The sequence below is a fragment of the Gallus gallus genome, chromosome 15 (genome assembly GCF_016699485.2).
Source record: "Gallus gallus isolate bGalGal1 chromosome 15, bGalGal1.mat.broiler.GRCg7b, whole genome shotgun sequence".
Lineage (NCBI taxonomy): Eukaryota > Metazoa > Chordata > Aves > Galliformes > Phasianidae > Gallus > Gallus gallus.
Window position 1 is genome coordinate 11,557,786 of NC_052546.1, and position 22,645 is coordinate 11,580,430.

A 22,645-nucleotide genomic window follows, 5' to 3' on the forward strand; every position below is an offset into this window, starting at 1 on the left:
GACCTCCACTTCTACTTCTGGTGTAAGAAGTGCCAACCCCTTACAGCCAGTTGGGAGAGCCCTGCCTCAATGCAGCACTCAGGGCAGTTGTGTTCCTCAAGTAAATTCTTGTCATAAACTGGAAGTGCTTAAATGCACAGCAAAGTTGATGTGCCTTAAGACAAAATAAAACCAAGCAGTTGCTTGACGAATTTTAGCTTTACTTTGGCCTCCTGACACCTTTGTCTCTTCCCCCATGTTTAGTTTGAAGCAGAAGCAACACCTGCTGGCGAAACCAAAGTCTGGGAATCTGCTGAGCTGTCCTCCTGGAAGAACAGGTTTGATCATTACTGCAGGCCTGGGTAAAGTGCTCTAGAATGAAACATTCCTGCCTACCATTGTGATTTTGGAAGGTGTCTGTAAGGGCAGGTAACTGGTTCCATTTCCGAGTGCTTATGGAGTTTGTATGGTGGAGGCCAAACGTGACACAACTGAGCCCTGGGAGCCTGGAAACTTCTTTCTAGTTCGGGGTTTAGTCCTGCAGCTTGCAATGTTCGCACCAGCAAAGTTAATTACAAAGTTTCTATATCTTGCTGCTACTGAGAAACAGTTATTTGGTTAAAGTGGAAAACCAGTTGTTAGAGTTTACGTTCATTGACGAGTTTTTAAAAGGCACTAAAAAGGAAAGAGGGAATAAAACTTGAATACCCTGAGCTGGGAAACACGTTCCACCACATACCATCCAGGATAATGACGCATGAGCAAGTGTCACTTGTACCTGTGTATGCTATTTGCAAGTGGAACAATTTCTGTTCTAAGTTACACTATTGTCTGAAGACAGCAAGGGAGCTTTTCTGGTTGGGAGCTGCGAATGATTGGACTATAAATATTTCTTGTCTGTGACACTTGAACATAATATGAAGTCAAGTAACTGGTAAAATAGTAAGAGAGATTTTTTTTTCTTCCAGTTTCAAACAGTGTAAGCTTTGCATTTTAGCAGCAGCTCTTCAACTTCACAACATTCCCTCATTAAGGGTAATGCAGCTACACAAAAAGACTTGTAGTTGAAAGAGTTGCCAGCTTTCATAAGAACCCTGAAAAAATGGCCAAAGCAGCAGAGTGGGAGTACATTAAAATTTCTCCCCATGAAAATGGGTTTGAATAACGTGTAAGGCTCCAGTGTGTCTTGAGATCATGAGCAAATTAAGCACAAGAAGTCATCTCTACCTGGAAGATCCAGAGCAGAAATGCTGACCAATGGGTAACTGTTTGGAAGGTAAGCAGTACGTGGAGAAACACAAATGCACTCTGTTGCAGTGTCTAATTATGCACACTGTGGTTATATTTCTGGGATAAATAATAATGGGATCCTCAATTTCTAAGTATTTTTATAAGATTTTTAGAAAAATTATTATAAGGGATTTTATTTTATTCCTGAAATGTAACATAAACTTCATGGAAGTGCTTGTTGTACCCTAGTTATTATTTAATGATGGGATGGATGACTGAAGCTGTAACTTCTGGTTTTCAGCCTTTCTTGGTTAATACACGTTGCTTAATGTGTTAATGAGAGTCACATTGTGTTCTCTGTTTACCAGACTTATTTCCAAAAGTAACAGAGGTAATGTGGCCCCAAGTACTCTTCTTTCCTGGTTCTGGATCCCAGTATGCAGCAGGTGCTCACTCAAATATGGAGGTTGGAGTACTTTGTCAGCTTTGCTGCCTATCAGCTCGGGTCTTTCCCAACACTTTTGTGTCACATTGATTCTCCTAAATGAAGCAAAGGAGGGTAAAAGTCTCTCCGTAGCATCATTCTAGTGTTTGTGGGGCCATCTGGTAAGTTTGAAGAAATAAACAATTTTCATGTGTAATTGAACGTGAATATTGAAATGGTCTTTGCAAACATTGATGCAGTGGCAATCTTTGTGGGACAGAGCCCTGCTCGCTGCAGCAGTGACATGAACAGGACGTGATGAATTGCATTTGTCCAGGGGAGAACGTTGGGCCGGGTGGGAACTTTCTATGGGCCTAAATTCTCTCACACTGCATGCGCAATTTAGGTAAATGGCAGTGATGTTTGTGTCAGAGATCTGTTACTGTGAGGTAAATCCAAACAAACTCCATTCCATCATTAGAATAGATGCTAATCTTCTTAATTTATTGCAAAGCAAAGTGAATTGCAAAAAGGATGCCTAAGTAAGATTGAAACCGTGATAAGGAAAGCTGCCATGAAGCACAGAGAGCTTTTGGCAATGAATCAGATCACTGTACACGTGCTGCTCCCGTCCCAAGCCGTGAGTGCTGGCCAACGTCGGGGCCGTGATGGTGGCTCAATGCGGGCCGGGAGCTCCCAGGTGCACGGGAGGGCAGCTGCTGCTGGCTGCACCCAGCGGGTCCGGATGAACCTTGAAAAAAGTGAAGAAGCATGTTGGCATGAAATCAGCTTGTTAGAAAGACAGTCCTTCATATTTATTGCTATTGGGTTGCGACCGTCCTTCCTTCTTCTCCAGACCATGACCGTTTCATGGCCGAATTCCACCCGTCTATTTCCCTCGGATATCCCCCCGGTCCCTTTACACCGGTCCCACCACGTCGGTGCTGCGGGGCGCCTCCGCACTTGGAGGCCCTGCGGGCCGGGCCAGGCTCGCGCTGTGACCGCGGCTCTGCGAGGCTGCCCGTGCGTTCCTGCTCTCTGAACCAGTTCGCGGACTCCGCAGGTGCTGCGGGACCCCGTCGGGTGAAAGAGGAGGCACGGCGACAGCACGCAAGACGCCCGCAGCGCGCTCCGCCCGCCCCGGAGCCCTCTCAGGGCGGCGCCCACCAACTTCCCCCACCCCGGAGGCCGCGGCCCGGCCCCGCTCGCGGCCGGCTGCTCTCAGCACAGAGCGCCCCCCGCGGCCCGGAGGTTCTTCGCGGCGGAGGAGGGAGGGGCCGGGGGGAGACCCAGCGCCGTACCCCCGCCCTCCGCCGCGAGTCACGTGGGGAAGCGCCGGCCAATGGCGAAGCGAGCTGCGGCTGGCGGCCGCCATTGCTGTCAGAGTGGAGAGAGGCAGAGGCGAGTGTGTGAGGAGGAGCGGGTGAGCGGGGCCGCCGTGCGGGCAGCGCCAGGCGGAGGGGAGCGAGGACGGGCACGGACAGCACTCCCTCTCTGGGCCCGGGCCGCCGCCCGCTTCCCTCAGCACCGGGAGACCCGCACGGAGCGTAAACAAGGCGGCGGCGGCGGCGGCAGCGGCGGCGGCAGGAGGAGGAGGAGGAGGAGGAGGAGGAGGAAAACACCATCCACCCACCGCCAGCGGCGGCAGCAGCGAGGGGCGGCCGGGCGGGGCGGGGAGGGACACGGGCTCCGCACAGCGCCCCCCGCCCGCCGCCGCCACTGCCCGCGGCCCTCCCCCGCCCCGCAGGGGCCGCCGCCGGACGGCGGGAGGAGCCCCGACCCTCGCCGCGGCCGGGGGGGCCGGCGCTGGACGCGGAAGAAGGGCCCCGGGCCCCCCCAATCCCCCCCCCTCCTTCTCCTCCTCCTCCTCCGTGGCGCTGAGGCGGCCTGGAGGCCCGCGGGAGGGCCGCCCCCCGTCGCCGCCGCCTGCTGAGCGGCCCCCGCCGGAGCGGGCCCCCGCCGGAGCCGCCTGAGCGCCGCCCCCCGCCCGCCGGCACAGCAGCGCTCCCGGGGCAGCGGGCAGCGGCCGGCAGCGCCCGCAGCCTCCCCCCGCCGCCGGGCCCCGCTCCCCAGACATGCCCCGCGCTGGGGCTCGCCGAGGATCATGACTGCAGCGGCCAACTGGGTGGCGAACGGGGCCAGCCTGGAGGACTGCCACTCCAACCTCTTCTCGCTGGTGAGTGCCCGAGGAGGTGGGAGGGAGGAGGGTGAGGGGTAGTGGGGAGGGTGGGCCGGGACGGCAGCTCGCACCGGGCGCTGCGGGTTTGGCGCCGGGTGCGGCTGCCGGGGGCTTTATAGCCCGGGCCGTGGGGCTGCTCCTCCGCTGGCCCCTCCCCCGGCGCGGCGCCCTGCGGCCGTGTCGCTCCGTGCGCGGCTCCGCGCGGCGCTCCGCTCGGTGCCCCCGGGCCGGGGTTGCTCTGTGCGCGCAGTGACAGCGGCGTTAGGGCGGCAGCGGGCGGGCACGGGGCGCTGCGCGGGTCTCGGGGCGCTGTCAGTTCCCGGTACGGTCCCGCCTGGCACAGAGCCTGTCCCGGGACACGACGGGTGCAGAAATAATGGTTTATTCCTTCTCTGAAGAGAAACAACCGAAGATGTCTGCCGTGTAGCATTGATGCTGTATTTCTGTATCGTTGGTAATTGACAACTTTGTTCTTGGATTGATTGTTTGGTTTAATGGTGTGGGGATTATGCTATTGGTTTTGGCCAGCACGGAGTGCATGGTCTAAATTTATGAAGACATTCCACGCAGGAGCAGCGTCCCTCGGAAGCCAGTTTACCAGCAGGCTGTGCACCTGCTGCCCACTGCCTCTGCCCCTGGCTGGGCATGGCCGTGCTGGGGGGGCTGGCAGCCAGGTGGGGTGGGGGGCTTGGTGTGCGCATGGGAATGCGTGGTGCGGGGTGGGGAGGGAGGGGGAGTTGGGCCCTTCCCTCTGCGAGTGCTGGAGGTGGCTGCTGGTGGTGGTGGTGGGGTCTCATTTCCAGCAGAAAGGAGGAGAGTGCTGTTGGCTGTCTTGCAAGAAGGAAGGGAAAGAAGAAAATGGACTGGAAATGCGAATGATCTTTTTGTTTGATGATCTTCTACCTTTCTTTGCTGTGTGTTGATTGTTTTGCCTCCGCCTGCTTGCTTCTCTGTTATTTTGTTGCGCTTATTTGTTATTTTGTTCATACCTATGGAGAACCCGGGGCAGGAGCCCTCCGCACCCAGCTGCTGCGCAACGAGCCCCGAGCTCCTTCTGCAGGAATGAATGCAAGTTTAATTTTGGCCTTTTAATGAACTATTCCATCACCTGGCCCTGTGCATGGGCTTTTCCTTGGCGGTGCTCTCTGAGCCGTAACTGCGTGTAGGAAGCGGTGCAGCGTGTGCAGAGGTGCAGGAGTTGTTGCAGTGAGTTGGAATGTACTGCTCTTACATGTGAAGGAAAAATGGTGAGTGTGACGGCTGTACGGATGGACAGAGGAATGGAGTGCTCTCTGCTTTGTGTGTGGAGCTGTGAGGTCCCCATTTATTTGTGGACAACTGGTTATTTTTGAGGTGTGTAACTTTACCTGCTTGCAAACTGCAGGTCTGCCTTTGGTAAAATAAAATAATGGTTGGCATGCAATTGATATAACCTCACATTATGATGTACTTTGTAGCGACTGCAGCTTGGTCTGTCTGCTTTGTGTTTCGCCCTGCTGGGCTGGGGAAATGGGAACTTCTGAAATAGAGCTGTGATCCCATCAAAATACAGGTGGGCTTCATAATAATTATGAGTTTAATGTGCGATCTCTTCGTTTCTCACGTAATTTTGTGGAAGGTATCTGTATCTGTTATGTGGTACTATGCATCTGACTGTAATGATTTCATTATTTTCAGGGTCTATTTGCAAAAAAAAAAAAAAATCCATTATCTATATGCACACATACGTATACAAACACAGTAACTATTGGTGTGATTTGTTTTAAGTTGAGTTGGTATTTGTTATCAGTGAAGGATACTGAGGAAGGAAATAGGGACTGGGAGCCTGTGGCCAACAGAACTGACCTTATAACCTCATATTCATTTTAAAACTTATGAAGTGTTAAAGGTACAGTAGTCAGAATTGTGAGAAATTGGAGAAAGTTCTCTAATTGGAGAAAGTTTTGCTCATCATTTACTCTTCCAGTGCAAAAGAACAGAAACATGCACAAATGAATCAGCTGTTGCTGGGAACTCATTTATCCTGTAGGAGTGAGGTGAATTTCTGTTTGAAACCCATTCTGCCATTAGACACTGAGTATTACAGTTCATTTTTAATCTCCAGCTTCATTTTGGGCTTGAATCAAAAAGCAGTGTTCTTGCCTGGAGGTTACAGTTCAGAAATAGTAATGCTGATTGCTCCTGTTGAAGCAACATTTCTTCCCACAGACAATCCCTTTGTCTAAGGAGGAACAGCAGCTCCTGTTCTGGAGGAGCCGGGCTGTGCTGTGCACCTGAGGTTGGCAATGGCTTTGGGATGTTTGGCAACCCACCATTTCCAGCTTGTTTGTCTGTCAGCTGTAGACAGTCTTTAGAGAGATGGTAGGCACTGCTGTTTGTTTGAATATTCTTGGGGAAATATTTCTGAAAGTATCTTACTGTCATGAGAAATATTTTCTAGTAACTGGTTATGTTTTGTCAGTGATGCCCTGAATGTGTAGAGGCTCTTAGTTTAAAATACATAACCTGAGGGGAAGGCATAGTCTTAAGGTTATAAAATGAGCTCTGATCATGCAGATATCAGAAGTGATGTCCGGCACCTGTAGCGCTGTTCAGGTGGTGGCATGAGGGGATGCTCTCCATGTTGTGCTGTGCTGGCAAAGGAAGCGGAGCCATTGTGGAAAGTGGGTTAATGTGTGTTTGGTCAGGCAGGCAGCCTGCACAAGGAAACCTCGATGTTTGCCCTAAACATAAAGCGTTTCTTAGTAAGGTGATACGAGGGTCACAGAACATGCCTCAGATAGCAACCTGTCCGTGCTGTGGTGCCTGGCAAGTTGATGGCTGTGCTCATTAAGATTTTGTCTGAAATCACTGTGTCTCCTGCAGAGCAATAGGAGTTGTATTTGTCCTAACTCTGTTTTTGCAGCAGTAGTCAAAATGTCTGCTGCTGGAAAAGAATGTCTGTTTGTCAACAGTGCTTAATAAGCAATTGTTAAGGGGCAGTTTATTTAAATACTGAATGTTGGCTAATAACTACTTAGAGACCACATGTTCTGAAGTATTGCCCTTTGTACTGAAACTTCAGCCCAGTTGGCAGACCATCTTCCTGTGAATAATCCTGTATCATAAAAGTAGTCTTACTGAAATTAATTTGTTTTTATTTTTCTCCTGTGAGTAAGGGCTGATGGTATGGAGGTGAAGGTGTGCAGGGAGCGTGGGGCTCTTCTGCCTGCCTGAGCTGCAGTGGTGGATCAGGAGGCACGAGACAGCCCTGCAAAACTGGGCTAAGGTTGCATAATGTTTGCTGGGCCAGAAGGAAGAATGGAGCCAAGGGTGTCAGGAGCGACTGTGAGTTTGGAGCAGCGTTTGTGTGATGAAAGACTGGATGCTGTAGGAGTCTTCAGCCTGGAAAGGACTTGATTGTGTGCTTGGAAAGTGATACATATTTATGTAATGCTTTGTAGAATCTACTGTTAAAGAAGTTGTGAGCAGGTGTTTAAATGCATTCTCACAGGAGCCTACTGCAGGAGGGGTCTTACTGGCAGGAGTTTGTCTCTGCTTCACATCACCTTCCAGTGTGAATTTATACACTGTAAGTGTCACTGGGGTTCTGCTTTTATTTCCCAAACAGCCACAGAAGTTGTTGTCTTCCATCAGTGAGACTTGCTGCCATTTTAGTAGTGAAACTGAAAGGAGCCAAGGGAGTCTGAAATGGCATTTGAAATATCTTCTTTAAGGGTTTTCATGACATCTCAAAGTGAAGATCAGGAGTGCAGAGACCGCTGTAGAGGCACTCTTTGGCACCTTGCGTAATTGTCAGTAAAAGACTTCGTAGTAAACAGTTGATTGCACAACCAAATCCATAGGCAGTAGTAAATTAACCTGGCCTTGCTTGCAGGATTATCCGAGCAGCAGGCTGTTACTGTGGCATGCAGGTGGTTGTGTCATGGTGCGGTCGGTATATTGCTTCTTTCAGGCTTTATGTAGGTGTGAATTTACATAGATATATTCAAGGAATGGATTTAACCTGACAAATTTTTCCATCAGTATTTGATTCTTTAGTTACCTTTTATCCTGAATTGTATTGGGTAATGGGATGGAAGTAGAAAAGCTCCCTTCGAAACCTTTTCAGAAAGCAGTCAGAGCATTCAGGAGTTCCACGTAGTCTATTCAGGTGTGAGTTTAAACAAAGTGAACACAGATTTCTGAAGAGATTGGGACAGAGCAGCATTTAAAGCGTGTCACATCCAGCTTGCCCACCTTTGGGAGTGGAATTAATGACTGAGCTAGGTACCTTTTCTGAGCACTGCACGAGGAAATCAAGTGTGTAGGAGTTACATTTGCAGCTTGGCACCAAATGTGCCAAAAGCCTGGGCTAGCTGGTGGGAAGTGTCTGAGTGAGGCTCTATGAAATCTTGATTAGCTTCTGCACACACATATCTGCAGCTGTGAGTTTTCCCAATGACCAGTGCTGCTGGTGACAGCACAGGGCCTTGGGGAGAGGGCCACCATGAATGTGAACATAAGAAAGTACTCAAGTATTAGGCTGATTTGTTTTGTAACAAAACAAACAAAAACAACTGCTGATCAAGAATTGTGACTTTCACGTATCCTGGCTGAAAAGATACACTATTTTGGGGTTGTTCTGCATAATTATGCAGTACTGACATCACAATCCTAGTCATCAAAAACATTCTGTTCTTGAGTCTTTTTTTTTCCCATTCTTTGCTTCTGGGAGCACTTTTTCATGTGAAAGAGTTAAAAGGAGGAAATCTTCCATGTGAACCTTTCTGCTGTTATTTTCCTTCTTTGCAATGTAATTGTCTTGAAGAAATCTATAGAAACTGAAATCTGAATTTTAGGGGAAAAACTTTTGTGAGCTGTATCTGCTGGCTGTGCTAACATAATTGGCTTTGGTCATGGGATGGGGAGAATTTTTATGTTTTTATTTTTTTTTAAGTATTCATAAGTATTATCCCTTTGGTGTGGGGGTGTAGATAGCCCTTCTGTAAATGCTTGGAGATATCAGTGAGACCAGAATGGCATGCTTGTAAGAAGTTAAACACTTAGGCCTGTTTGATAAGCTTTCTGGTTACGGGGTGAGAACTCTCCAAATTGTCTCCCGTCTCCCTTGCTCACTGCAGGGAACCCCCTCACCTCCTGTGTACCTCCTTGGTCAGGACAGCATCCTGCTGAACACATCCCTGCTCATACCAGGAATGCTGCTGCAGTTTTCTCTCATCCTGTGGCTGGGACCATTCTGCTCCTCTGCATTCTCCCCTTCCTGTTCCATCTCCTCTGGTTACTGTGATTTTTCTTCCAGAGGCTTTGGTTCTATTCCTTCTCTGCCTTTTATTTTTCACTTTGCACTGATTGAGTGCTACCTCCTGCAGAGGCCAGTGCCATCAAATACTAACAAGTAACTTCTCGTTTTTTTTTTTTTTCTAGTTGTTCCTTTCTAATGCAGCAGTGTTACCACGTTATGCCCACACGCTCAGGGGTTTGTAGAACTGCATAGCAGTTTTCTTAATCTTGTGAGCACGCTGCTTGCAGGCAGCCCAGTAACATGGCTAGGGGGGTGTCATTGGGGCTGACCAGTATAACATTACACTCTTTAAAATCTCTGTATTCCTCTACTGCTCTGTGTCTCTGTGTGAGCTGTTGCTTCTTCTGTAGTCACTGCTAATTTGTGGCTTCATTCACTTTCCTGAGCAGAATCGCAATAGTGTGTATGGAAATGTGATTTGAGCATTTGGTGGCATTCTCCCCTTTGTTTCTTTGGAACAGGAAGTTTTATGGTGCTGCTGCTGCATAATGTGCCTCTAGGCAATATTTACATCATGGAGGTCAAACATACACAAACACCTTGTCCCTGTGCTAAGGAATGGATTTAATCGTCTTACAAAACTGGAGAAAAATGGACTGTCCTCATCAGTTAAGGTTTTTATTTAAAATAAGACACATTTCTATGTTGCTTTTCACTAGGAACTTTGCTTTCTTTCATCAGCCCCTGTGGCAGTGCTGTGTACTGCTCTTAGCTTTCTATGACAAGACAAAAACATTACAGGAAGAAGGAGCACTTTTTCCCTCGCTGTGTTCCTTTCCCTGCCCTAGTGCCCGTGGCACGACTCAGCTCCTGTGTGTGCCTGCATCAGAGAACTTCTGACCCCTTGCACCCCCCTGGCACTGCACCTCTCATTCCCTTGCCCGCCCCCCCCCCCCCACATTCAGATAGCAGTGTGGATTGAAGCTGGGTGCAAGTGACTGTGTAGGAGAGGGGATTGAAAGCTTTTTCAGTACAACTTTATTTAATTCATCCTTTAGTTTTAGGAGAGGTGTGCTGCAGTCGTTGCCTTGTTGACTGTTCTTACAGCTCCATGTTTGCCCACAAAATACAGTATTCTGACAGAACAGCGGATTGAAAAGAAAATTTATAGGAAAACTCCTCTGGACTAGCGATCCAGGCATTGAAAACCTCCTGCTTTTTGGTAATATATTACTTTGTGACAGTAGAAAACCATGCTTTTTTCCTCATTGGAGCCTCAGGTTTGCTAGGAAATGCTGAGCCCGTTTTGTGCAGCAGCTGCTGTCTCTTGCTGCTGAGTTCTTATAAGTCTCAGCTCCTGCATGTCTGCTGTGTTCCACAACTTGCAGCTGATTCCGGGGAAGCTATAAAATCCATTCCAGGAATGTCTTGTAGTAACCATGCCGGCACCTTTATACAGAAAACAATTTATTTGCTGACAGGGTAGGCTAATTGGTTAAGTTACCTTATTCTGAGTTTGCCCAATGTTTCTGATTATCAAATTTTGTCTTTAAATAACATTTCGAGTCCTGCGAATTTCCAGAATTCCTTTCTGGGAGGAGGTGCTGGGTTCATGTGTGTGCAGGAGGGACAGTAAGGAAGCTGGCAAAAGGAACCTGCATGCCTAGTCATGTAGTGGATTTATTCACACTTTCTATGTTAAGGAAGATTTGTATAAAAGAGTTCTCGAGAGAGGTGTGGGTTTTTTTTCTTTTTCTTGTTTTTTTTTTTTTTTTTTTTTTTTAAGGAGTTTTGGCAGGCAGCTTGACCTGTCTTAGTGGGGCTTTGCTTGGTGCCCCTGCTTGGCGCTGGTGCCATGCAGAGCTGTCAGGGTGCAGTATGGGTCAGGCTGTGGGTGCTGCCTGTGCATGGTGCAATCCCTGAGCTGCTGTTTCTGCAGCTGCAGTGCTTGGTGGTGGCGTGTGACAGTGCTCTGAGCTCCAATTGCAGGGTTTTTTTTTTTGTTTCGTTTTTGTTTTTTGCATAAAGGAAGAAAAGGAACTGCATTCCTGAACTCAGTGGACCAAGTTTACTCTACTTTGTTTGTTATTTCCCCTCCTCCTTTTTTTTTTTTCTTTTACTGCTCATATGTTAGATTACTTTGTTTGGGAAACATCTGATAGTCCATTGTAAGACTCTGATGTTTGATATTTCCTTCCTTTAGTTAAAAATAAGAAGTTGAAGGAAGAGAGAAGAATCCTTCACTTTCATATTTGCTTGTAATTTGGCTCTCTTGTGGCTGTTGACATGTGTTCTGCTTTCTTTTTTGAATACATTGGATAACTTCTCTGTAAGAGAGGTTTTATTTTCTAATTTGGAATGTGGGCAGTTCCTTAGTGCTGGTGATGTCTTTTTGAAGGGAACTGCAGACCTGATCATTCAGAGTGAGGGAAAGGGTTCTTTGGCAGTCCATTGCACATGGGTTTGATTTCTTTTCTGTGCTATTAGGAGTGGTGGAAAAGTGCAGTGGTGGTTTTCATTTTCTCTGTTCTCAGCTATCTAGTCAGAAGTTAAAATGCAATTGATTCCCCTTGTGAAGGAGCTGGCCGGAGCGTTATGGAACTCTGTGGTTCCTTTAGCCTGCTTGGTGTAATTGCAGCCATAGCCTGACCTGCAGAAATTCAGGGAGCATAATATTAGGGAGAAGTTACCACAAGTTCTTTTCTAAGGACATGAACCACTAAGGGAGAATTTTACAACCTGTCAGAGGAGCTGGATTACACGTTAGTAAGTACCTAACCCTAGGGTTTGCTCAAGTTGAAATAGGGTATTCAATTCCTTCTGTCTCTTCTCAGAGGAGACATTTTGCTTGCAGACAATTCTGCAGCATAGAGTGGCGTGTCTTTATTTATCCTCCCTGTTCATCTCTGGCAGAGGTAATTGCTCCACTTCTTCCTCTCTATTGCATAAAAGCACCCAAAATGGAAGCAAAACCCACCATGTCTTGTTTTTGAGTACTTTTGTCTGCTTTTGTTTTATGTGGGCCAGTAAGTTCTCCATGGGTACATGTAGATCTTGTCCAGTAGCATCCAATGAGGGCTATTTTCCTACCCATTCAGCACCTGTTTTGTTAAAATTGGCTTTTCAATTTTCCTTTCTCGTGCTGGTGGTGACTCTAGCATGGTAGCTTACAATTTCATGGATCTGTAAGGGCTCACGGAGCAGAAGGAACAAGTGTGTGCCCCACTGGATTTCAGTAGCACGCTTACTTGAGAAGGTATTGCTGTCATATCTTTAGTATTTCTGACTTCAGAACACCTTTTCAGGTAGTGGCTATATCTCTGCCCTTTGGCCACAGGCTGGGCTTACACATTATCCTTTCAGATCTGTCTGATGAACGTGGTGCAGCCCTTCCTGCAGAGAGGAGCTGGAGAGCCATGCTGAGAGCTGTGTGCTGAGTGCTGCTTGGTCTGCTCAGGGCTGGAGCTTTATTAACCAAAGCTGAGGAGATCTTGATGGAGCCTGAAGGTCGTCCTGCACAAATTCCTTTTGTTCTGTTTTTCTTGTTTGCGTGCCTACACCCTCAATTTATGTCATGTTTATCTATGCTGAATTTTACATGCTGGCTTGATTTCTTCCACGGTGTGCAATTTTAAGTTCTTTGCAGTGGGCTCTTATCCTCCTATCTCAATTTTGTAAGCAAATTCTGTCATTTTGCTAGTCTCCTCCTCCTTCATTTTAGTATCTGTGGAAAATCTTGTGAAACACTTTTCTCTACATTGATTCCAGGTGTCCCCTTTTACAGTAGCAGACATGTTCTTCTCTCCTTTCGGCTGGCTGTTAGTCTGCAGCAGAGCTCTTCTCTCTTGACCTTGTAGGTATTTGACTTGCAAAACTCTTCTTAAATGTTTATTAGCAATCAGCATATGCTTTTTTAGTTTTCCATTTTCACACATTTTTACACTCCAGCACAGGTTCAGGAGATGCTGGGCTATAGCTGTCTGAGAGATCGGACTCCAAGAAGGTGCTGTTGCTCTTCCTGTACGTCAGTGTGTGTCTGTTCATCTTCCTTCTGCTGGCTTCTATTTTAGACTTTTATTTTGGTACTTAACCCAGAAATTGTACGGCTCTTGGGATACACATCAGCAATTTGGGCCTTTGTATCAGATTATTCTTTCTTTTATGCTTGCCACTCAAAACTTCTTTGGTAGCCCCTACATCTGCCAGAACTGCTGAAACCTGAGCATTCATACTGGGATCCTTTTATATTTTCCACCTCAAATTCCTTTTGAGACTGCTCTGACTTCTGTTTTCTGAAACAATCCCTTAATCTTCCTAGCTGCCTCCTCTCCCTCATACATGGGATTGTGCTGACAGCTGGGAGACAGAAAAAAACTCCTTCCTGTCACTACTGTTTACTTCTTAGGCATGATAGCTCACACTGTTGGTTTGTGGCTCTTAATAATGCTATATGTGTATGTTTTTAGAAGTATTTTCTCTGGTTTCTCTGGTCTTCAGCACTACGATGCAGTATCTCAAATGATCCCAGGTATAGACTCCATCAGGAGTATTTCTGATAATAGGATCTTGGTTACCTGGAGGAGATAAGGGCTGGCACACATACCGTGGGGCTGGTGTGTGTCACACACAGCTCTGGGGCAGCAGTGTGCAGGCAGTGTGCATTGGGGTACAGAGAGGAGGGCTGAGTGCTGTGGGGGTGAGGTGTGCTGCTGGTCTCTGGTGCTGCATGCAGGAGCACTCAGGTGCATGCTGGCTTTAAGAACAGATGGGCAGAGAGGCTGATGTGTTCATCCTTGTTTTTCTGGGGTTGTTGGTGGCTGTCCTGTGTCCCTTCTCCAGCTGCTGGACTGTGCCCTTGGAGTGGGGCGGGAGCCAAGTCAGATGTGAGCCGGTGCATGTTGAAGGGAATGGCACTCAGCTGAGTTCTGCTCTTCAGAGCACTGAGCATAACGTGGTATTTCTGTTGGCCATGTAGATGCCATTTCAGTACTAGACTCTTATTTTTTTCTAATCTGCTGGTGTTTTTCCTTTCTTGAATTCAAAACATGACTAGGTTTGGTACAGATCGTTGTTTATGTGGTTCTTTTCATGCCAGTCAGCACCCAGCAGATGCCATTCTGGACTCCATGCAGCCCATTGAGCTCAGTGCACTTCCCCTTGGGAAGGGGCAGCAGGGATGAGCCGTGCAGGAAGGAGGCACAAACTTGTCCCCTCTTCCCAAGCGGCCGGGAATGGTAATATGTAGCTTTGTAAATGGTCTGATTTTTGAGAGACTGCATGGGGTTGAGGATGTTTGTTTTATTATTACTTCTCATTTTTAACAATTCCAGTTTAAAAAAAGAAGTAAAAAAGGTGGGAGGGAGTGTCTGCACACGGCTGTGTGCTACTGCTTAGCTTCTTGCTGGAGGAGGTGGTACTGCCCCAGTTGTTTCCTTTAGTGAAGCAGTCTCCTCTGTTCATTGGGGTGTACATGTGTTTTCCTTGCCTTTGTTCTTGCTATTCACTTGACAGGGACTTAGGCAGATGTTACTAAATATTTTATTTTGGTGGGAATGGGGGATCGGAGTTGCTGTCAGCATGTGCTATTCACCCCCCCACCCCCAATAAGCACAGGTTGCTACAGTGTTGTTCAGTCCTCCCTTCATAGTGGGGATGACATAAATGCTATCTGGTGTTTGAATGGCTGAGTAGAGTGTGAAATGATATTTTGTTGCTGTGTGAGGATGATGTAGTGAAATGGAACACTCAGAACCAAAACAGATGGTGCTAATCTTGAATCTGTCTGCAAGATCTTATAGCATTTAATTAAAATGGTGGTGTAATTCCCATGGCACCTTTAACTACAGTTTAAATTCCTGGACTATGAACTAAGGGCTTTCTTATGCAGATTTCTCCTCCTGTGAGTAGTCCTTAGTATGAGTCTCCAGTGGCTTCAGTGCAGCTACTTACTTGAATGGAGCTCTCTAAGATGCGACTAATAAAATTGGCAAATATATTTGTGACATTTACATTTTCGATGTTCCAATTCAAAGCATAAATTGTAGATTAAAGACACTTGTCAAGTACAGTTTGACATAGAAATAAGCAAAAATTGAGACGAGAAATGGTTTAGATTTTAGCCACCTCAAGAGACTAGGAAATAAATAGGGATTCTAAGATACCCCGAACACCTTAGCATCTTTCTTACAAAAAAGCCTTTTGTTTTTTTTATACTCCCTCAGGCTGACAATAACTTGTTTGTAGAAGTGCCATTTGGACAGGTAGTTGGGAAGTATTTTACTGACCTTTTTTTCCTCTTTGGATCAGGGAATTGAGAGAGATGAAAACAACCTGAGCAGTGTTGCACTGAAGGCGTTTGAGGAGGTCAGGGCAAAGCTGAGGGCTGGGCTGTGTCTGGTTCTCTTAGAGGGCCTTCCATGCCTGTTCTGTAGATCTTTGTCCCAATTTCTGTACGTCCCTCCTGCTTTGGAGGCTCTGGAGTGCTGATCTTCCACACTCTGGGGCCTGAATCTGCATTAGGTTTTCCCACCCATTTGTGCTCTATGAAGCAGGAAGAAAAGCCGTGTGGTTCTGCAACTTCACCTGAAAGCTTTGCTGTATGCTTAGCATGCCCAAATGCGAGGTTTTGCAAGCCTGCTGCTGCTCTTGCTGTGTTCTCGTGTGACCTGTTCAAGCTCTGTGATAAAACAGGTGGACTTTCTTAAGTCTTCTGGGAAGTTAATTTAGAATTGGTCTATGGTTTGGACTGTCTACATCTTGTGGGGAAAAAGCATTAGATGGCGATGAGCACAAGAAGGAGGTGGCAGAAGATCTGTTTTGTTTGTGTTCCATCTGCAAGGACTGCAGAAGAGGAAAATAGTCACAGTGGCTACACAGCACTAATTAAATCCTCAGGGTTGCTGGGAGCATGCCAGAATCAAGTTGTGCCGTGTGAAATGTTGCTGGGGAATTGTGATTTTTTAGCAGCCGAAACTCTGCCAATCTGAACGGAGCACTATGAGATCAGCAGAAGACCCTGCCTGCCTGTTGTTCTGATTTAAGCCTGAGGGGAGGGGAAGGAATCAGAGCTTCGGTTTTATCTCTACTGGGGATTTACGGAGCTGAATGCTGTCTTGGAATTAAAATGGCTCCAGCCCTCAGCTGCTGCAGATCGTGTGGAGGTGTTGTCTGTATTTAAGGCTACAGAGTAATGGCTGCAAGAGAAGGTGTAAATTTGCTTTCTCTGTCTCTTCTCCCTTGTGTACATAGGGGGTATCAGAGGGTTGAGTAATCTTAGCTCTTTTTTTTGTTGTTCTATTTGAAGCTGTTTTACCCTGCAGATTGCAATGATTAAAACAGTCACCCACAAGGAGGGAAGCCTGTGTTCTCCTGCTTTGCCAAGAGCCATGTGTGGCACTCTCTGGCCATGTTAGTGAATGAAAGCATTGACATGGGTGTGTTTTCATCATTACCTATTTCTTGGTTATGTTTTGAATGTGTTCAGCTGCCTGCATGGAATTTTGGGTTTGAATGCTGACACTCTTACCCCAATAGCTGCCCTTGGTTATATCAGAACCAGATCTCCAGTGTCTTGGGAATTCTATTGTTGCAAGCTGAACGTTAAAGATTTGGATGTTGTTGTTAGACAGAGGTCTGATTTCTTTGTTTCCTTATGGGCTTGGCCTGGCACATGCAGAACAGCCTTCTCACAAACTCTTCATTCTGTGTCCAACTGCTGTTTGCAGATAAGAGTTTTATTTTTTTTTTAAGTTGGTTGAGTTGAACCCTTTGCAGCGCAGCCCTCCAAAACATATGTTCCCTTACAAAGCAAACAGTCTTTTGCATAACACATGATTTACTAACAATGTTGGTTAATTGTAAGTATTCCTAAGTTCCTTCTTTGTTGTGATTTTTAGTGTTAAGAAAATTGTAACAACTGTAATAAGCTGAAACTGTGCATGTGGGAGAGGATGCAAGAAACACAATAGATTGCATCACCTGGCAAGACTTTTGCTTTATCCTGCATTCATTTCTAAACAGTTGTGAGCAAAAAGCTGCACGTTCACAGTTCTGTGCTCAGACAGAAACCAAGGCTGCTGGTGTCAGTGCCTGCCTTGGGCTGCTTAAAATCTGCAGCAGTGCTGCCCTCCCTGACCTGCTCTGCCGTCCTGTCTTAGTGATGTAGGCATTTTCCTGGCTACTTAGTGAACCTGGCTTGAGGACTGATCTGAGTAGAGGGAAAAAACCGTTCAATAAATGCTTCTGATTTTTAGTCAGCTCCCCCTGGTTATGAGTGCATGCAGACAGCAGCACCACTGTAAAGCAGGATGGGGCAAAGCCAGGCGCAGGCTGATGGGAAGGCCAGGCCTGCTTTTGGCAGCACTGTTTGCCTGTGCTGCCCTAAGGCGATCAGCAGCTTCTGCACACGGTGTAATTCCTGTTCAGTGTGATGAGGGCTGTCCCTAAGGGGACCCCCTGCTGCACTCAGCTGCGCCTTTCCCTCATGCCCCATCTGCACTGCTGACCGTGGATGTTTTTCCATTTGGTCTCCAGAGCCATGGGCTGTCTGGCTTGTAACACCCAGCCTCAGATGGAGGGCATAGAACTAGGGGCTAATGCTGGTTTAAATAAGTGGATATGAAGAGCCTCAATGAGGGTGAAGGTACCTCAGTGATGTTAGTGTTAATAGAAAGCTGCCTGTAGAGGCACAAGATATACGCTGCCTGCTGCCATCTTCTCTTGTGTACTACTTCTGTATTTAGATCTCTTGAATTCAGTTGTAATTAACACGGGGCAAACTCTGGAAATTCTGAAGGATGCTCACCTAACACAAATTTAAACAGAAAGACACATGTTAGTTAGGGTTGTATGGTTAGGTAATGGTTGGACTCGATGATCTTTAAGGTCTTTTCCAACCTGAGTGATTCTATGATATCTAAATAAATGCACCAGACAGGCTTTCCTGCTTTGACCAGGATGTGAGAGGTCTGTAATTATTACTTTGTTGCCAACCTCAGCACCCCCAAAACTTCTCTCCCTTTTCTTGGTACTCGTTGCTCATGTGGGCACTCACTGCCAGCCCGGCTCAGCTCGGATCATTGGCCATACCTCTCAGCCTGTAGGATTGCTCCCCACATGTATTACTGTGATGTTAAATCAGTTGCAGCTCTGGTGGCTTCTGTGCACTTTTCCTTCTAAAGATATTTAATCTCTGGTATGAATGGAGTGTTCTGGGTCCATCCTTCTCAGCTCCCAGAAGCTGTGTATGTAAGAATGTGCACACTGCTTCTGCAGCTCATCTCTGGTTATTGCTGTCCTGACCAAGCATGTGGCGCTATTGAGTAACTTGTTTTTGGCTTTGCTTTTTTGTCATCCTCCTATTGTATGTTCCTGGTTGATGGCAGCGTAGAAACACTTAACATGGTTATTCCTTGCCTTCCCTGTGCTGGCACTGATCTCTGAGGCTTTGTGATCTGTAATAATATTTGCTGCACTGTTTCAGAAACTCCACATGTTCCTTTCCTATGCTGTAGATAGAGATCCATGTAGAACAGATGTAGATGTTTTGGAGAAGCATGTGTAAGTACTTTCTTTTAGAGTATTATGTCATGTGTGAGGTATTCCAACACTACACTGCATCTTACTGTGGAAAAAATAGATTTTTGCCCTTGCCTTTTCCTTGTCCTCCTCCTCTCCTATTTGCTTTCTTTGTGCTAGTAACATCATGTGTGTGCTGTGCATATCTTCTGATCTGCTCTCCCATTGCTCCCTAGCACTTGAGGATGGGCAATGAAGTAGGTGCATGGACTTGAAAATGGAGAGCCTTCCATATGGGAAATGTAGCGTGGCTTTTGTAGGAGTGCTGGAGGCAGTAGCTCAAACCTCCACGTGCAGAGAGTGAAAGGAGGAGCGCTGTGTGATTTGCAGTCTTTTTGTGTTCTTTAGGAGTAAATCTTGGCCCCTCTTCTTTGTGTTCAAGAAGTGTTTAAATGTTGCACCAAGGGATGTGGATTAGTGGGAAATATTGATGAAAGGTGTCCAGTTAGACTGGATGATCTTATAAGTCTTTTCCAACCTTGGTGATTCTGTGAGTGCTATCTATATTCTTCATAGGTACTGCCCAGAGAGAGGAGAGGAATGCTTACTGTGTAGTATAGCTCAGTTTGGGAAACACCCAACTCCTGCAGGCAGTGCTTCCACTGCTGTGCCTTTCCTCTTCTGCCTGGCAGCAATGTGTCTTGTTGGAGGAGCAGTGGCAGGCTTGGAGCTCCTGCAGCTTGCTGTGTAGGCCAGCTGGCTTTTCCTGTAGGACCACTTGAGAGCTGAGCATACCGGCTATTTCTGAGCAGCAGAGTGAAGGGTGTGAATGCTTTCAATGAAGCAGTAAAGGTAAAAACAGCAGTGAGAATGTGGTAACATGCTTAAGAACTAGAATACAAGCCCACTGTGAACATGGAGCGTGTATGTACTGCTCTTCTCTTGGTAATGTGCTCGTGCTCAGTTGGCTATGGGGGAGGTGAGAGTCCTGCTTGTGCCTTGTACAGGCTTTCCGCCTGTGGTCTTGGGGGCAGGCTGGGAGGAGCAAGCAGGGGAGCTGGGCTGGGGCAGGGGGGGTGGAGTGCAATGGGCAGGGCAGGAGGCAGACGAACAGGTAGCACCTGATGATTTCAGAAACAAGATATATGACAGCTTAAAGTCTCTGCTATTAAAAGCAAAAAAGGGGAAAAAAACAAGGACTGTAGCTCTGCTACCCTGGTTCCAGGTACCAGCTCTTTCATGGTTTGAGTACTTCAGCTGCTTTCTCTCTGGCAGCTGTTTATTCACTTTGCTGTGCAGTGAAATACCTACATTCCTTCAGATGTTTGCCCTCTGCAGAACAACTTCTTCCCCAGAAGCCTGGGCAGCCATCTTCCTGTTCTTCTTTTGTGGTTAATACAATGTTGTCGGGTGGAGAAACAGTAAATGGCAACTGTTCTTGCTTCACGTCTGGTCACCTAAGCAAAATAAAAGGTATACATATTACACTTCCAACATCACTGAATGAAACTGATTTATTTGCTGTTCCCTGTACGTCTGTTCTTTTCTCACATCTCTTCGCACTTTCTGCTTATAGCTTTGATGCTTCCAGTTTCTGGGCTGATGCTGTAATCACCTCCGACCAGCAAGAGGGGAATGGGCCTTACTCTATGTCCTGGGCTTTTATTTTATTTCTAGCCTGTTGGACTACAATAAGATGACAGTAGGGTTAGAAACTGTGGAAATAAGTCTTTTGTGGTAGAAACTTAAATGCAGGGATAAGCCAGGTTTCTATTCAGTACTGTTTCTAAAATCGTTTTGCTTTTTTTCTTGGCAGAGAAAGTGGAAAATAGGAGTTTTTAGCTTTGGCTGCTTAGAGCTAAATTCTAGGAATTAACAACAAAAATGAAACAATATTATAAATTCAACCAAGTTCTGAAATGAGGTGATTTAATGGCTTTTTTTCTCCTTTCCCTAGGCTGAACTCACAGGCATCAAATGGCGTAGGTACAATTTTGAAGGTCATGGGGACTGTGGCCCTATCATCTCAGCCCCAGCGCAGGATGATCCAATTCTGCTCAGCTTCATCCGCTGCTTGCAGGCCAACTTGCTCTGTGTGTGGCGCCGAGACGTCAAACCGGATTGTAAGGAACTGTGGATATTCTGGTGGGGGGACGAACCAAACCTGGTAGATGTGATACATCGTGAACTGCACAGTAAGTTGGTCTCTGTTTCTTGATTTTTGTTTGTACATCTAGCGGTGAAAAAGGAATACCGTTGTTAAAGGCTTTAACTTGCTACCAACTTGCAACCATTTTGTCACAACTTGTGTTTTGAGAACCTAAAGAAAAAAAATGGGTACATTTGACCTTTCCAGTGCAACTGATCTGCAGATGAAGTGCAAAATAGCACTTGAACTTAGGGGAATAATAGAACAATACCTAATGTCGCTACATGACTTTTCCCGAAATCTCAAGTATGCATAAAATTAAGAGTATTCTTTGAACAGGAATTTAATGACAACAACAAAATTTTGATATAGGGTAATACTCGATAGAGTGAAACACCTCTCCTGCAGAGTTAGGCAGACTCCATACAAGGCCCAACTTGATACAGACCATGCTGCAAGAGTTAAGCATAAATGGAGGCAAGCTGCAGTAATTGTGTGTAGTAAACGGAAGAGGAAGGTAGGATAAGTGACAATTATAAGTTTATGTGACTGTAGGTTTTATTCTTGATTGTCCTTATTGACTCCAGAATGTCTAGCCATAAAATGATTGTACAAAATTAACCTCACCTGATGTAATGCAGTGTGGTTTTGACTCTACTCACTCGATCCATCCATCTCTATCTTTTCATTAACGTATTGTTGCTGTGAGTAGAAATAGGTTGCCTGAAAACTCTTAACTTTGTTTATGGAGTCCAGTAAAATACATTTTCACTTTCCCTTATTCTTGTCTGAGATGAAAATGAGGAAAGTTGAGTGACTCTGGAGTAATAATAATGGTGAAACAGTAAGTTCAAGGGTCATTTCCTTGAGTTATGCAATAAACTTCCATCGTTGTAGCCTATAATACTGTCTGGCTGTCTGGTGACAAACCTTGTATGCCAGTTCAAATATATACTGTATCGTGTTTGTAAAGTATGCTTTGGTTGACTGTTATCTGCCCACCTCTGCCCCACGCTGCTTTGGTTCTGGGTTAGATGGTATGTTCATATTCTTTTATAAGCACCTATCTTTGGACAGTTACAGACTTCATATTTTCATGAACACCATGTTGTTTGTTCAGTAGTACAGCCTGTGAAATCAGGTATGAAATGCTTTTTAAGTATCTTTCTTAAGCATGTTTCATGCAGGTAGCCATGTGATCATGTATAATTAAAGAGGTGGCTCTGAAGTGCTGCACTAAGCCATTTCACTGATGTGAATTTTTTATGAGACTCCTGTTTTGAATGAATGCATAGATAATATTTCTGTGCACCCAGCATAGCTTTAATAATATGTTTTTTTCTTTGTGAATTATAATTTACTTAATATTTCAAATGCAGTATATAGGACTTAAATGTCTTTTTATTAAAGTGGAGTTTGGCCATAGCTTCCATTTCTGTTGTTAGATATAAACAAGCTATATCATTTTACATTTTGGTTACAACAGTGTAATGCTGCATCCAGTGATAAGTGTGGTGAAACATTGAGATGGATGAAGAGCTGAACCTGCTGGAGCAGGAGGAGATGGAGTATAGCAAGTAGTGTCACTATGATGTGTTTTTGCCTGGTCCAAAATATATGAAGCATCCAGGTCAGAGCCTTCAGTGCAATAGCTTCCAAGTGGAATTAAATCTGCAAATTGGCTGCAGGAGTACTGTTCAGTAAGTGTTAACAGCAGTCGTGCCACATAGATGAGAGAGCTTGGGGTGTTTCACGAGTACTGCAGCTAGCTGTATGGAAAGGTACGTCTGCCCTTGCACAGTAGCACTGTCATTGATATTTATTTGTAATGTTCTCACAAATTAAAGTGAAGTAATGTCTCAGAGATAATGTAGTGGGATGTGAAAAGGTGCAAAGTTAAGTTTAGAGATGGAGAAAGGAACG

The 22,645-nt window shown here is 46.0% G+C and overlaps 2 protein-coding genes across 2 annotated transcripts in view; one reads left to right on the top strand and one right to left on the bottom strand.

Moving 5' to 3' along the window:
• Window positions 1-2,116: 2,116 nt before the first annotated feature.
• LOC121111820 (basic proline-rich protein-like) lies at window positions 2,117-3,710 on the bottom strand. Its single transcript, XM_046901193.1, has 2 exons — window positions 2,935-3,710; window positions 2,117-2,384 (listed from the first exon to the last, which is right to left on the bottom strand). Exons 1-2 carry the CDS (start codon window positions 3,708-3,710, stop codon window positions 2,237-2,239), a joined length of 924 nt encoding a protein of 307 aa, XP_046757149.1. The 3' UTR covers window positions 2,117-2,236.
• MED13L (mediator complex subunit 13L) overlaps window positions 2,997-22,645 on the top strand; it is a 180,567-nt gene continuing 160,918 nt past the window's right edge. The window contains exons 1-2 of the mRNA XM_015294868.4: window positions 2,997-3,809; window positions 20,531-20,768. Of these exons, the coding sequence (XP_015150354.2) occupies window positions 3,738-3,809; window positions 20,531-20,768 (310 nt within the window). The 5' untranslated portion in view covers window positions 2,997-3,737. The remainder of the gene's footprint in view (window positions 3,810-20,530; window positions 20,769-22,645) is intronic.